Source organism: Chiloscyllium plagiosum, chromosome 5, assembly GCF_004010195.1.
Source record: "Chiloscyllium plagiosum isolate BGI_BamShark_2017 chromosome 5, ASM401019v2, whole genome shotgun sequence".
Classification (NCBI taxonomy): Eukaryota; Metazoa; Chordata; class Chondrichthyes; order Orectolobiformes; family Hemiscylliidae; genus Chiloscyllium; species Chiloscyllium plagiosum.
In genome coordinates, this window is record NC_057714.1 from 91,651,291 (window position 1) to 91,666,563 (window position 15,273).

At 40.8% G+C, this 15,273-nt stretch overlaps 1 protein-coding gene across 2 annotated transcripts in view; it reads left to right on the top strand.

Annotated features, from left to right (window-relative positions):
* The window catches only part of ccny (cyclin Y), a 234,405-nt gene that overhangs the window by 200,556 nt on the left and 18,576 nt on the right, over positions 1 to 15,273 (top strand). For both annotated transcript variants that reach the window (XM_043690643.1, XM_043690644.1), the window contains exons 4-7: positions 1,531 to 1,631; positions 5,235 to 5,270; positions 5,372 to 5,429; positions 7,726 to 7,845. In XM_043690643.1, coding sequence (XP_043546578.1) covers positions 1,531 to 1,631; positions 5,235 to 5,270; positions 5,372 to 5,429; positions 7,726 to 7,845 — 315 coding nt within the window. The remainder of the gene's footprint in view (positions 1 to 1,530; positions 1,632 to 5,234; positions 5,271 to 5,371; positions 5,430 to 7,725; positions 7,846 to 15,273) is intronic.

The following is a 15,273-nucleotide window of genomic DNA, read 5'->3' on the forward strand; positions in this document are numbered from 1 at the left end:
AACTGGGGGCTCTGGCTTTGTCAATATAATTTTGTTATTTAATTTTCTGTGGCGTTTTGTTAATATTCCATTATTGTGACATGGTCATTGGTAATTTCATTGTGTAACTCAAAAAACAAAAGAAATTGTTTTGACTTATTGTTTTCCTAAGGGAAATCAAATTTCTAAAATTGTGTGATGTTAAACATGGTGGATTGTTTGTTTTGGAAGAACATTTGAATTTCTTTAGCATGAACCTTCAGCACACAGGCTGAACATGCCTTTATAGTTTTGCCACACTGACCTTGTTGCATTTTACCTTCAGGCTTATGTCTTACCAAAGGCAGTTGTTATTTTATGAACATCTCTTTCCAATTCCTTTGAAAATCCTATCACCTCTTTAACACAACTATAACTTAGTATTCCCAGACTGTGTGACTGCAAGCTTCCATCTTCTGCTGATGGTCTGTTTTATCACCATGCTCTGTTCCCAACTCCTCTGTCCATGTTCTCTTTGTCTCCTCTTGATGCATTTGGACTTGAACTGCATAGACTGCCTGACCAAGTTTGATCTCTTTTTCCAGCCATCTGTACTCTAACCTCAAAGTTCATGAAAACCACTGTAAATGGAAGGAGAGCAGAACAAGTGTGCAGAACATGGTTGCAAGGGGAGATAGGGCAATGAAAGAACAGAATAAAACAAGGTGAGGCAATAAGAGTTTAGAACAAGGATCGATTATGTGATTGGAGTTGTGAGCCAATGGAAATTAATGTAGCGAGCTTGGACTGAACAATGTGGACAATGAAAGCATGAAGTGTAATGAGCTTGAAGTGAGAAGGCCTTGGAGTGGAGAGGCATTGTTAAGATCATTGAGCAGAATAGGATGTGGAGAACTGGACTGGAGCAGAGGGGTGGAAATTTAGATACAATCAGCCTGCCATTCACCTACGAAGCAGATGTTGCTGCTGAGGAAATATGGTAGATGAAGAATTTTCTTATTTCTTAAAAATGAAAGTCATGCCTTAGAACTTGAAAGAATTTAAATAATGGATCAAGTGAACAGTCAGTTGCACTTAATGTAAGTGCACTATTAAAAACCTTTTTTGTGGGACGAAGAAGAGACTTGTTAGTTTTATTTGTCTGGGTGGCATGACAAACCAGCAACATGATGCAGATTGTAGCCATCACACTGTCTGTTCATAGATTAATGAATAAAGAGGTTTGATTTGGCATTGTACTGATGATTACTTCTTTACATCATGAATAATATGGAATTTTGATGAGAGATTTCTTACATTTGAGTCTTTTGATTATCACTGAAACCTATAAGCAGTGGTAATTGTGCTGATCACATGCTGTCGAAATAGAAATGATGTGACTTGCTATGTCCAATGTCTGTGGAGTCCCATTTCATGGAGGATACTTGCTTACTGGTTGCTGATGCCACATCTAAAGCTTTTTAGCATTGTGCCAGTACCAACCAGGAAGGTGTTACCATGAGATGCGTACAGTTTGTGTCAGCCCAAACTCATTTGTACCTTGTCTCCTAGCATCCACCTGGACAGATCAGAAGGAAATATAGCTCCTGCTCCACCATATTCCTGGATGATAGCACTGTCAGCCAGCCAAACTTGAAGTATACTATCAAATGGTGGGTACAGAATGTGACACGTAAGGTGATTTCCTTTTATTTTATAGAGCTTTTAGTTAGATTCACTTCCCTTAACAAAACTCAAGGACTAGTGTTTGTGTACTGCAGCACAATAACCTTCAAAGTCAATTTAGTCAAAATATTGATGTTTTGAAATGCATTGGATATTGGTTCTGCTAACTCCAACTCAAATCAATTGAACGTATTATCTGTTTCACATGATTAATATTTTAACTGCATATCTGAGAGGAAATTATTTGATTGTAAGTGGAACTGAATGTGACGTCAAAGCATCCATATAATTGTAATATCTGGTTCCCTTCTTTACACTATATAAGAGCATTAAGAAGGTCATCACTACTTAACTTCCTTCAGGGAACCTTGTCTGAAGCTGCTGAGCAGAACCACAACCACTCTCTTGGAAACAAAATGATATGTTGTACTCGTCTGTTTATTGTATTTTGCTTTTTGTGTTCTACCTGTAATTATATATGACCATTAGTATTAGATCAAATGCTTTGACCTAGTATTTGCCACCTTTCAAAAGGTATAAGAAGAATGAGATTGCTCGCTTGCATGATCATATTATGGTCATTGTTAATCCAGTGTGCAGCACCTTACATACAACACCTCTCAGGGCACAGGTTTCTGTCTTTGACTGTCAATTGCTGTACAAATAAAGCTGTTGGGAGGAACTGTAATTCTGAACCTTGAACCATGCAAGCTCAAAATGTTTGTTATGTTCCATTATAAAAGCTGATTGACCAGTGTATTTAAATTCCTATTATTAAATTCCTCTTTTTCCTAGATTGCAAAGCAGACTATATACTTCAATAGCTTGTAAAATGCGAGCGTTTATTACTAGGATGAGATTTGAGGATTATCTGTAATTTTCAATATGGACCTTACCAGTCTTGATGAAATGGAATAAAAGCCGTGATTATATATGTTCCTTGTAGACTTTTGTAAAGCACCTGTAAGAAAAAGTGCTGCACAGAGAAGCCTTCATATGAGTTTAATAATTGAGGGTTCAAAGTAGAACTTTGGAATGATGAAGAAATTGGTTGATGGGTAGAAAATAGTTGCTGACTCTTAAACAGTTCTGTTTGTGTGGTTGGAATAGTCAAAGTGTTGAGTGGGGTGTCCAGAGGTTGGGCAGGGTGGTAGACCATGTCTGTTTTCTAATTTGCATCAGAGACTTGGGGCCTAATAGTTGATTCTAAAGAGGGTTCCCAAAAATTAAACACAGTATTGCAGAAAATACATGAATGGCAAATTAAATTTAATCTAGATATAATCTAGATATGTCTTAATCATAGGAGCCACATGCCAACTTCTATGGAACAGACACACTGCTAATGATGAGAGGTGAAGACAATGCTTGAACTTCTAACAATGAACTTGGTTTAATTGTGTCACTGCACGCCAGATCTTGTCCATAAGATGTTCCCTTTACTATTAGCATGGGCCAGTGCACCCAATCTACAAAGACCATGGTGGCTAGGATGAACAACTTTTAATGGCAGCTCTCTGACATACTGAGCCCCTGGAGGTTTTGAGATTAATATCGTTGAGGAGGAATTTGAGATGCTGAAAGGTACCAAGTAGTGCTTAAGTCACTGACACGTTCTGCGTTCAGTGACTACTTCAGGGACTGGTACCAATGCAGAAGGAAAAGCCTTGTTCTTCACCCACATCCCTCCTCACAGTCTACCCAAAACTTACCACAAGTCTCCAGGCCTCAGGCTGTCGCAGTTTTCTCAATGAAGTCAAGAAAAACAGCCAATTACTGGAGCAGCAGCTCACTGCAGTAATCTCCACTTGCCCAGATTTGGAGTAACCTCTGGGCAAGTCAGACAGGAAACTGCAATGCAGCTTGCCCTGCTTCCCCTCTCAACTGATGAAATGATGTCAGTCTTCTCATTTGCATCATGTTCATAGAAGTGCACATTCTTTTGCTACTTCAATGACAGGGAGATCAACTTTGATTGCCTTGTCCTGAAATATGCTCAACAAATCCCTGAGTGAGAAAAACAAACATGGCCCCTCGGGCGAAAAGATTGGATGATCCTTTTTGACAAATCTTATTGAGTTCTTTGAAAAGGTGACCAAATAGGTGGATGAGGGTAAAGCAGTTGATGTGGTGTATATGGATTTCAGTAAGGTGTTTGATAAGGTTCCCCATGGTAGACTATTGCACAAAATACGGAGGCATGGGATTCAGGGTGATTTAGCAGTTTGGATCAGAAATTGGCTAGCAGAAAGAAGACAGAGGGTGGTGGTTGAAATATTCATCGTGGAGTTCAGTTACTAGTGGGGTACCACAAGGAACTGTTTTGGGTCCACTGTTGTTTGTCATTTTTATAAATGACCTGGATGAGGGCATCGAAGGATTGGTTAGTAAAGTTGTGGGTGACACTAAGGTGGGGTAGAGTTGTGGATAGTGACGAAGGATGTTGTAGGCTAGAATGAGACATAAATAAGCTGCAGAGCTGGGCTGAGAGGTGGCAAATAGAGTTTAATGTAGAAAAGTGTGAGATGATTCAGTTTGGAAGGAGTAACAGGCATGCAGATTATTGGGTGAATGCTAAGATTCTTGGTAGTGTAGATGAGCAGAGAGATCTTGGTGTCCAGGTACATAGATCCTTGAAAGTTGCCACCCAGGTTGATAGAGTTATTAAGGAGGCATACAGTGTGTTAGCTTTTATTGGTAGAGGGATTGAGTTTCAAAACCATGCTGCAGCTGCACTTGGAGTATTGCATGCAGTTTTGGTCATGGCATTATAGGAAGGCTGTGGAAGCTTTGGAAAGTGTTTAGATGAGATTTACTAGGATGTTGCCTGGTATGGAGGGAAGGTCTTACGAAGAAAGGCTGAGGGACATGAGGCTATTTTCATTAGAGAGAAGAAGGTTGAGAGGTGACTTAATAGAAACATATATGATAATCAGAGGGTTAGATAGGGTGTACAAGGAGAGCCTTTTTCCTCAGATGGCGATGGCTAGCATGAGGGGACAGCTTTAAATTGAGGGGTCATAGATGTAGGACAGACGTCAGAGATAGTTTCTTTACTCCGAGTAGTAGGGGCATGGAATGCACTGCCTGCAACAGTAGTAGACTTGTCAACTTTAAGGGCATTTAAATGGTCATTGGATAGGCATATGGACTTGAATGGAATAGTGTACGTTAGATGGGCTTCAGATTGGTTCCACAGGTCGGTGCAACATTGAGTGCCGAAGGGCCAGTTTTGCGCTGTAATGTCCTATGTTCTGTGATCCTGTAATGTGGCAGAAACAAAAACAGAAATTGCTGGAAAAACTCAGCAGGTCTGGCAACAACTGTGGAGAGAAAGGAGAGGTTTTGTTTCATATCCAGTGACTCTTCCTCACTTCTGATTTTTTGTCTGCAATTTCTGTTTTTGTTTCTGATTTCCCGCATTGGCAGTTCTTTGGTTTAGTTTTGGTATAATCTGATAGCTGTTGATGGGCAAGAAATGTGAACAATGTATTATCCACAGTTAAAGATTACTGACATTTTCTGTTATTCACAGTTAAAGACTGTCTACAGTGTCTAAGACTGGCACTAATGTTCAATTTTCTTTGCAGTGTTGCCCTTGCAATATATTACCACATCAGAAACAGGTACGTTGGAATTGTACAGCAGTTCATTTCAACTATTACTGACCCTTTAATACATGTCTGTTCAAAACCTATTGTAACCATCAGTTATTTTCTTTTCCTAGAGATTCAGATGGGCGAATGTTATTAGATATATTTGATGAGAAGCTCCATCCATTGTCAGTAAGGACCTTTTGTTCAATGTACTCTTTTGTTGTATAAAGTCGTGTTGGAATGTAAGATGAGACTTTATACCCACAACTCCCATGATTGTGAGATGCACATGAGTGTATGAAGAGGCACCAGCTACAACAGAGAGAGAATAACTTTGCTCATCGCTCTTTCGAGTCTTGATCAAACTCCGCCATCAAGTGAGATCGTAGCTGTGTTTCATTTCCTATTTATTCCCAATAACATCTGATTCCCCTGGCTCACATACATCTATCCATCTTAGCCTTAAGAGTATTCAGTGACCCCCCCCCCCCCCCCCCCCCACCCCAAAAGCCTAGATCACTTTCTGAGCCAGAGGGTTTCCTGGTTGCACAGTCATTTGAGGGAAAATAAATCTCTGCATCTCTGTTCTAAAAGGGTGACCCCTCATTTTAAAATAGCGCCCCCTGGTTCTGGACTCACCCACAACAGGAAACATCCTTTCCACGTCTATCTTGTCCAGTACGGTTCAGTCAAATTATCCCTCACTGTTCTCACACCAGTGGAAACAAGCCCAGTCTGTCCTATCTTTACTGAGAAGACAGCTCATTTATTCCAGGTATCAATCTGGTAAATCAACTCTGAGCCATCTCCAATGCATTTACGTTCTTCCTTAAATAAAGAGCGCAAAACTGCACAAAGTACTCACAATGTGGTCCTACCTCTGCCCTGTATAACTGAAGCATAACATCATTAATGAAAAGGTCACTGGACTTGAAGCACTAATTCTGATTTCTCTCCACAGGTCCTGCCAGACCTGCTGAGCTTTCCCAGCAATTTGTTTTTTGTTTCTGATCATTATTTATATGTTCAATTCCTCTCATAATAAAGGATAGCATTCTATTGGCTTTCTTGCTAAACATTAGCTGTATTTGCAGAGTAATGTTTTAGGACTCATGCAGTAGAACACCTGGATTCATCTACAACTCAGACTCCTGCAGTCATTCTCCATTTAAGTAATCCATTTTTATTCTTCCTGTCAAAGTGGATTACTTCACAGTTTCCCACATTATACTCCAGCTGCCAGATATTTGCTGACTAAAATCAATCTATCTGTAATCGGTCTGCAACTTCCTTTATGCCCTCTTCATTTCACACTTTCCTATCTATCTTTGCATGATGTGCAAATTTAGCCACCATGGTTTCCATACTGTCTATCAAATTAGCAAGTGATTTATCTGTTGCTGCACTCTCTTCACTGTGCTTTCTCAACCTTCATTGTCACATAGAACTTTAGAATACCGAGAATGCAGATAGAAGCCATTCAGCCCAGCGAGTCCCTACTGACCTAGCCAAGACCATCCCACCCTATTCCCATCACCCTGCATTTCAATCCATCTCACCCTACACATCTTTGAACTGAGGGAGGAAGCCAGACACACCCGAAGGAAACCCACGCAGAAATGGGGAGAACATGCAAACTCCACACAGACATTTGCCTGAGGGTGGAATTGAACCCTGGGGCCCTGGCACTGTGAGACAGCGGTGCTAGCCACTGAGCCACCATGCTGCCCATCATGCTATTCCTCATGAGAACAAAATCCAAAGAATAGCACCCATTCACTCATTTAGTACATATCCTGGATAGACAAGAACTCACTCACTCACTCTCTGATCACACAATATGGAACCAATCATAGGGCGATTAATTTTTAAATTTTTTTCATGAGGTTTTGGGCATCGCTGGCTAGACCTGCATTTGTTGCCCATCCTTAATGTCCTTGGGGAAGGTGGTGGCTACCTGCTTTCTTGAACTGCTATAATCTGTGTGCTGTAGGCACGGCGCCATTATATTATTTAGTTAAATTTAGGAGCCATCCAAATGCCTCAATTGGTATATGTTGTATTGTCTTAAAAACAGGAGAGTCTTTTCTGTTTTAATGTTGCACTAAGGTTCTCGTTTTTCAGCTTAATAACCCTGAGTGAGTGAATGATTTTTCAGGCTTCCCTTGTGGAAGTGTTTTCAGGTGGATGTTGGCGCCTGTGATAACTACAGCGTCTCTCTCGTTGTAGACTGCACTGACACTTCCGATCTATTTTAAAATTAGAGGCCTCCTGGTGAGCCCATAAATCATCACGAAACAGGAACATTAAGAGACCAAAAATTAGGACAGAACGCAAACATGTTGAAGATCTTCGTAGCTCTTTGGAACATAATTGTACATTATTGGTGAATTTAAAATATAATAGTGTAGACTGTATCACATGCTGCCAATTACCAAGGAAATTAGACTTTTATTAATATAATGATTCATTTTGTTTTCCAAAGAAAACAGAAATGCCAGCAGATTACGATCGACACGATCCAGAACAAAAACAGATTTACCGTTTTGTTCGAACGTTATTCAGTGCTGCCCAGCTCACTGCAGAATGTGCTATTGTCACATTGGTAAGTAGGTACCAAATGTTATTTGGTTCCATAAGTCAATGTATTATATCTTGCTATTGACTAACTTATTTACTAAAATGCATTGTATTGCAGTCTGTCATGAATGCTCCAGATTTTCTGCCTGTCTCCCAAGGCTTTTTGCTCTTTTACCTTCCAGTCTTTGCTTATCCAAATGGGTCAAAAACTTTTCAATGCACTGAAATTAACCTTTTTCCAGTTGATACTCTGTTCCATTTTTCAGAACTACTTTAAACCCAATGTTGTTATGATCACTGTTTCTCAAAAGCTCTTCTGCTGCTGAGGCTTCACTCGGTTTTATTCCCTAGATTAATAGCCACCTTCCTGATTTGGATTGCAAACATAGTGACCAAAAGATTCTCTTGTGCACACTTCAGGAATTCCTCCAATTCTTTGCCCTTTACCCTGTTGTTTTTATTATCTATATATATGGATCATTAAGGTCCACCATAATCATAATCTTTATGATATCTCTGCCTGTAAACCTGCTGCCCTGTTTCTGTCCCAGTATTTGGTGGCCTATGGCATATAGCCTACTGTGTAATAATCCTCTGTTGATCTTTAATTCAGTCTCAAGATTGTGACTTTGAAGCCTGAGTTTTTATTTTGCATTGTATCAGTACCTTTGGTCAGCATTCTATCTGCTCCACCTTTACTTCCTTCCCTCACTTTCCTAATCACTTTATAACCAGGAATATTAAACATCTGTCACCTCCATGTTTAAGCTAGGTCTCCATCATCATCTCTACATCATAATATCATGTGACTATTTGTGTATGCCAACCATTTGCCACAGTTAATGCATTTACATCCATCGCCATTCACACTTGGCCTTTCCTTCTGTTGACTCTTCGTTATTGCTATACTTCATGACAATGATGTTTGTCTCTCTAAATCCTATATGCACCTTCGTCAGCTCTGCATTGCTTCATGCTGAAACCCTTGCCTTTCCAATTTAAGAGTGGGGCTGATTAGGAACTGAAAAGGCTACCCACACTTAAGGTAGAGCAGAATTGAAGAACTAAGTAAGCACCATTTCCACACTTTATCCAGAAGTCCCCTGACCCTCTTTCGGTTCCTCTGTCTGCCATCAATTTCTCTTTGCCACCAATCTTGCCCCCATTCACGGTCCTGCTCTCCAGTCTTAGCTTCAAGCACTATGGTGTCAGCTTCTGTTTTGAACTTGCTTGGGAGTCCTTGGCTCCATCTAGTGGAGGAAGGTTGGTTGATGCAGTTAGCTACTTCTGCACTGACAAACATCTGCCACTAGATGGACCCTGGCCTGTTAAAACTTCATTGGGTCAATGCAATTTTGACGTATGTCGGGTCATAGTCATAGCCATGTACAGCATGGAAACAGACCCTTCAGTCCCACTCATCCATGCTAACTAGAAATCTTAAATTAACCTAGTCCCATCTGCGAGCATTTGGTCCGTATCCCTCTAAATTCTCTCTATACATCTTCTAATTTCTTACATTAAGTTTTTTTTATTTACAAATGTAAATATTTAGGAAGATACACTACTTCATCAAAATGTTTACAGTTGTTTTTTTGTTGGGGAAGGTCCGGAAGTATCTAACTGTACAGTGCTTCTTTTAGAATTAGCATTAGGGTTTATGTTTTGTGGTTTATTTTCTTTCTCAAGTTATTTCAGAGAGGAACATTATGTGTATGCAGTACTTCAACATGTACATTGTTGATTCTAAGCAACAAACGCCTAAAGGAACCTAACTCCAGACTTAACTTTGATTTTTATGGGAGCATGTTTATTTTTAGGAATGCAACCACAACTTAGTTGCGGACTTAGTGAATGTGGAGTTGATTAGCAGGAGTTGTCACCAGGACCAATGCTCTTCTTGACAGACATAAAAGGCTGAGACTTGAGTACAATTTCAGAATTTGGAGCTGGCCTAAAACTTGAGTTGAATAAATAAGCTTCAACTAGACAGAGATGGATGAAATTGGCTGGCATGTGGCAGATGCAATTTGTTGCAGACAAGTGGGAAGTGATATCATTTGGCAGAAAGATCAAATAAAGGGTGTCATTCTCAAGATGGCAGCACAGGAATGTATTTCCAGAAATGGTAGAAGGTGGCAAGGCAGGTGGAGAGTGTGGTTAAAAAGGCAGATGGGGACCTGAGCTTTTTAAATAGAGGTGTGACATTTAAAAGCAAGTTATGAAGAACCTTCTGTAACACATTGGTTTAGCCTCAACTGGAATAATATGTCCAATTGATTTTACAGAAAACATTTACAAGATCGGTTCCTTGGTTGAGGGATTTCAGTCACATGGGTAGATTGGATAAGTTGGGGAAAGAGATTTCCTAGAGATATCTGAAAGCACAAGGGGTCAGGGCATTGTGGATTTGGGAAGAGAGAAGGTTGAGAGGAGATTTGATAGAAGTATTCAAAACTCAAGGGGTTCGGACCATGCAGATAGGGAGAAATGGTTCCCTTTAGTGTAAGGTTTGAGAACCAGAGGACATGGATTTATAATGATTGTTGAAAGAACCAAAGGTGATGTGAAGGATGAATTTTTCTTCTCTGAAAAGAACAAAAGAAATAGGAGCTAGTCAAAATCAATTCTCTTGGAGCCTGCTCTTCCCGTTCAATGGGACATGGCTGATCTGACTGATGTTATCTTTTTACTTTTCTGCTTGCTTTCCTGGACTTATACAACTCCCTCTTTAAGACTAATATCTGACTAGCTCATCCTTCAGTATATGCCTGGGAAGTGGTGAAATAATGGGGAATATCCCTGGACTAATAATTCAAAAGCCTCAGACTCTGGGGACCGGGTTGAAATCCCTTCACGGCAGGTGGTGAAATTCGATTTCATAGAATCATAGAATTGTTACAGTACAAACAGAGGCCACTTCGCCCATCGAGTCCACACTGATCGTCCGAAGAGCATCTCACCCAGAACCACCCCCTTTACCCTATCCTGGTAACCCTGCATTTCCCATGTCTGATCAACCTGAGGTGTACACACCTCAGGACAGTATGGACAATTTAGCATGGCCAATCTACCTAAACTGCCCATTTTAGGACTGTGGGAGGAAACCGGAGTACCTGAAGGAAACCCACGCAGACATGGGGAGAATGTGCAAACTCCACACAGACAGAGGGTGGAATTGAACTCAGGACCCTGGCACTATGAGACAGCAATGCTGTGGTGCCGTCCTAATAAAAATCATAAACATCTGGAACAAAAAGCTAATTAATGGCGACCATGTGACCACTGTTGATTGTCATTAAAAACTGCTCTAGTTCACTATTGTCCTCTCAGGAAAGAGAGGCTCTTAACTACCCTCTGGGCAAGTAAGGGCATGTCCAATCAGCCATGCCTTCATCCTATGAGCGAATAAAAGCTTGCGACCTGGGGTAATAACATCCAAAAGCTAATAACTGACTACGGTTGAAATTCTTACCCATTGCTGACTTGAATGGGAAATCTTTGGTTTGAAAATGTAAGCCCTATTTAGATTCCCCCACAGTCATCCTGTCGGCACAGTGTCCAACACTGGCAGGTGGCTGCACAGTAGATTCCCACCGATTCTGCTTCCTTCGACTGGCCTAAACAGTATCCGATTTAGTATTGTTCTGACCTCACTGGGATCTCACAGGGATTGTATCCTGGATAATTAATTGCTGGAAACTTTCAGCCTGTGGTATGTCCTGCAGTGACTCCAGCTATTCCTCAAGTTGAGAAACACTGAATTTGGGTTTGAGTAACTCAAGGTACTGTACATGTGTCCATCCAGAATGCACACAGGCTCCTGTGATTCCACATTCTGCAGACATTGCAAGCAACTGCTTTCCCACTGTTTTTCTTAAATATCTATTTGATATCTCATTGTTAATTTAATGTGATACATTTCCCTTTGATGTTCATTTTGATTGATCCTATTTGATTATTTATCCACTTGAATTGTTAATATTTGCAATATTTATTGTTGACCCTCGGTTTAAATTATTTAGCAACTATTCCTCTTCTCTGCACTAAATTGTTACTCTCGCCCATTGTTACCCACTGTTTCACAAGCTAGCCTGTTGAGCAAATTCATCCAGCTTTCACCAAGCACAGTGCTGAAAATCCTTTTGAAAGGACAGTCAGACAGAATTGGGTCAAAATTAGACTGCACTATTTTTCCAACTTCAGACTATATGGAGCATTTGTTTTCAGCAGAAACATAGACATACTTCATAATGTCTTGTACTATTATATCTGTTCAGAAAACAATGAACTTAGTCAAGAATGTATACAATATGCTTGCCTTCATTGACCAGGGCATCAAATGCAAAAGAGGCAAGATATATTACAGCTGTACAAAACTTTAGTATGGCCACATTTTGAATATTGCGTGCAGTTCTGGTTGCCATGCTACTAGAAGGACATTAGTGCTTTGGAGAGGATGTAGAATAGGTTTACCAGGATGTTGCGTGGTCTGAAGGGTTCTGGTCATGAGGATAAACTCGGATTGTTTTCTCTGGAAAGACAGGAGCTAATGGGGCGGCATGATAGAGATCTACATAATTATGAGGAGCATAAATAGGGTGGGTAGTCAAAGGTTTTTTTCCCCACGGTGGAAAGGTTAACTAGAAGAGGGCAGATGTTCAAGGTGAGAGAAGGAAGGTCTAGGGGAGAAGTGAGGGGGATGTTTTTCACACAGAAGATGGTGGGTGCCTGGAACGCACTGTCAGTAGAGATGATGGAAGCAGGCACATTAGCAACGTTTAAGATATATCTTGATAGATGCATGAGCAGGAAATTAACAGAAGAATAGAAACCATGTATGGGCAATAAGTACTGGGTCTAAATAAGGATTAGAATTCGCGTGGGCTTGGTGGACTGAAGGGCTTGTTCTTGTGCTGTATTGAATTATATTGTGTTAAATTACCATTGCAACTGAATTTTCTTATCATGCAACCATTTCTGTTTTCAGAACAGGTTGTCAGATGTGGAGATGAAATGAGTGACATGTTTTGAACACATCTTGTTAATGTAGAATATGTATACATTGCTGTACATGATGCTTCTGATTGAGTTGCTAAATAAGCTGTGGGGAACTCTGCTGTGTGTCACTGGGTAGAGGAATACAGATTCCAAAAGCAGTTGAGATTCTTGTGTTTTGGTATGTTCGAATAAATTTGGAAGCATATTTAAATGTGTTTTTGAGCAGAGAATTCTGAGTTCACTCATTAGGTTAACTCATCATTTCGGGAAGGAAACCTGTCATCCGTACCTGGTCTGGCCTACTTGTGAGTCTAGAAGCACAGCAATGTGTTAAGTCTCAACTGCAGTCTGGGCAATGAGGGATGGGCAAAAAAAGCTGGTCTAGCCAGAGATGCCCACATCCTGTGAATAAATAAAGAAGTAAAATGCTTCTGTGGCTCCCTAAAGCATGTTTTGCTTATTGTCCTGGAATATCTGAAAAACAAAATTCTCTGTGGTCAGTGATTTTGAAGTAGTGTTAATCAGTATGTACAACCAAAACATGGGGTTCGGTACATAGTTGCCCTAACTTTATCTCTTCATTTTTATAAATATTTGTTAGACATCTGTGGAGTGTTCTTGTGAGTCAGGTAAACATTATATCAGCTATTCACGTATTGTTCCTCTTTAGATGATTATTTCGTGCAAAAGTTATGGTGTTTTCTCTCCATCAGGCCAGTTTCCCCCTGTCTAGGAAATGTTCGTGTCCTCTCATGTATCACTTTCAAATACTTAAGTCTGTGCTCAGACAACCCATCCAATTTGTTGATGCTGTGATCTTCCATGACCTCCCTTGGCTGTTACTGCCACAAGCTGCTCTTTTCTGTGTAAATCAGTTCAGGCTCAGAGATTAGCACTGCTGCCTCACAACACCAGGCACCTGGGTTCGACTCCAACCTCGGGCTGTCGGTCTGTGTGGAGTTTGCACATTCTCCCCGTGTCTGACTGGGTTTCCTCCGGGTGCTCTGGTTCCCTCCAACAATCCAAAGATGTGCAGGTTAAGTGCATTGGCCATGCTAAATTTCCCACAGCGTCCAGGAATGTGCAGGCTAGGTTGATTAGCCCTGGGAAATGCAAGGTTACAGGGATACGATACGGGGCGGTTGGGAGGGACCTGGATGGGATGCTGTTCGGTGAGGAGATGGGCCAAATGGCCTTATCTGCACTGTAGGGATCCAATGATTCGATGGAAAACTGCATTTTCATGCTGTTACTTCTTTTGTTTGAAGCTGTCCTCTCTTGTGGAATTTTTAACCATTCTAAACACACTTGGGCTGCATTTGCAGTGTTGCTGTTTTCTTAAGAATGTGGCACAATTTATTGAATTCTACATAAGTATCTTTAACCTTCAATCAAAAGCTTATTAAACCTGCCAACTTCCGTGGCCTACACTTTCTGCTCTCTGGATCACTGGAGACCAGCTTTCAAACTGAGATAGGCCTCTACTCTCCATGAATGTCTCAGACTCTGATCAGAGTGACTCCAGATCCACAGTGATATGGTTGGCTCTTCACTGCCCTCCTAAAAGGCTTAACATGCCTTATATTAAACTGTCACAAAGTGAAAAGAAAGGAACAATATCATAGAATGTTACACTACGGAGGGAGGTCATTCAACCCTTCATGTTTGTACTGGCCCATGAAATAGATATCTACCAGTCCCATTCTCCAGCTCTATCTCCATAGCTCTCTAAACTCATCATTTTAAAATTTATATCTGGCTCCCTCTTGAAACCTCCCACAGAATCCGCCTCCACCACTCTCCCAGGCAACACATTCCAAATCATAGCAACTTTGAGTGAAGAAGTTTCCCCTCATCTCACTCCTGGGTCTCTTGCTGATAATCTTGAAATTGTGACCCCTTAGTTACTAACGTATCAAATAGTGGAAGCAGAATATCATTCTTTACCCTGTCAAAATTGTTCAGAATGTTGACCACCTCAGTAAAGTAACCTCTTAATCTTCTCTTCTCCCAGGAGATGAAGCCCAATTTCGAGTCACAAAGGCATGCAACATGGAAACAGACCCTTTGGTACAACTCACTCACGCTGACCAGACATCCCAATCTGACCTAGTCCCATTTGCCAGCATTTGGCCCAAATCCTTTTAAACCCTTCCTATTCATATGCCCATCCAGAAGCCTTTTAAATGTTGTAATTGTCCCAGCCGCCACAACATCCTTTGGCAGCTTGTTCCAAATACACACCACCCTTTGCATGAAAAAGTTGCCCCTTTTTTTAAAATCTTTCCTCTCTCACCATAAACCTGTGCCCTCTCATTTTAGACTCCCCATCACTGGAAAAGGACCTTGGCTATTTACCCTATCCATGTCCATCATGATAAACGAGGTCACCCATCAGTCTCTGACACTCCAGGAAAAAAAAGGCCTAGGCTGTTCAGCCTCTCCCTATAAC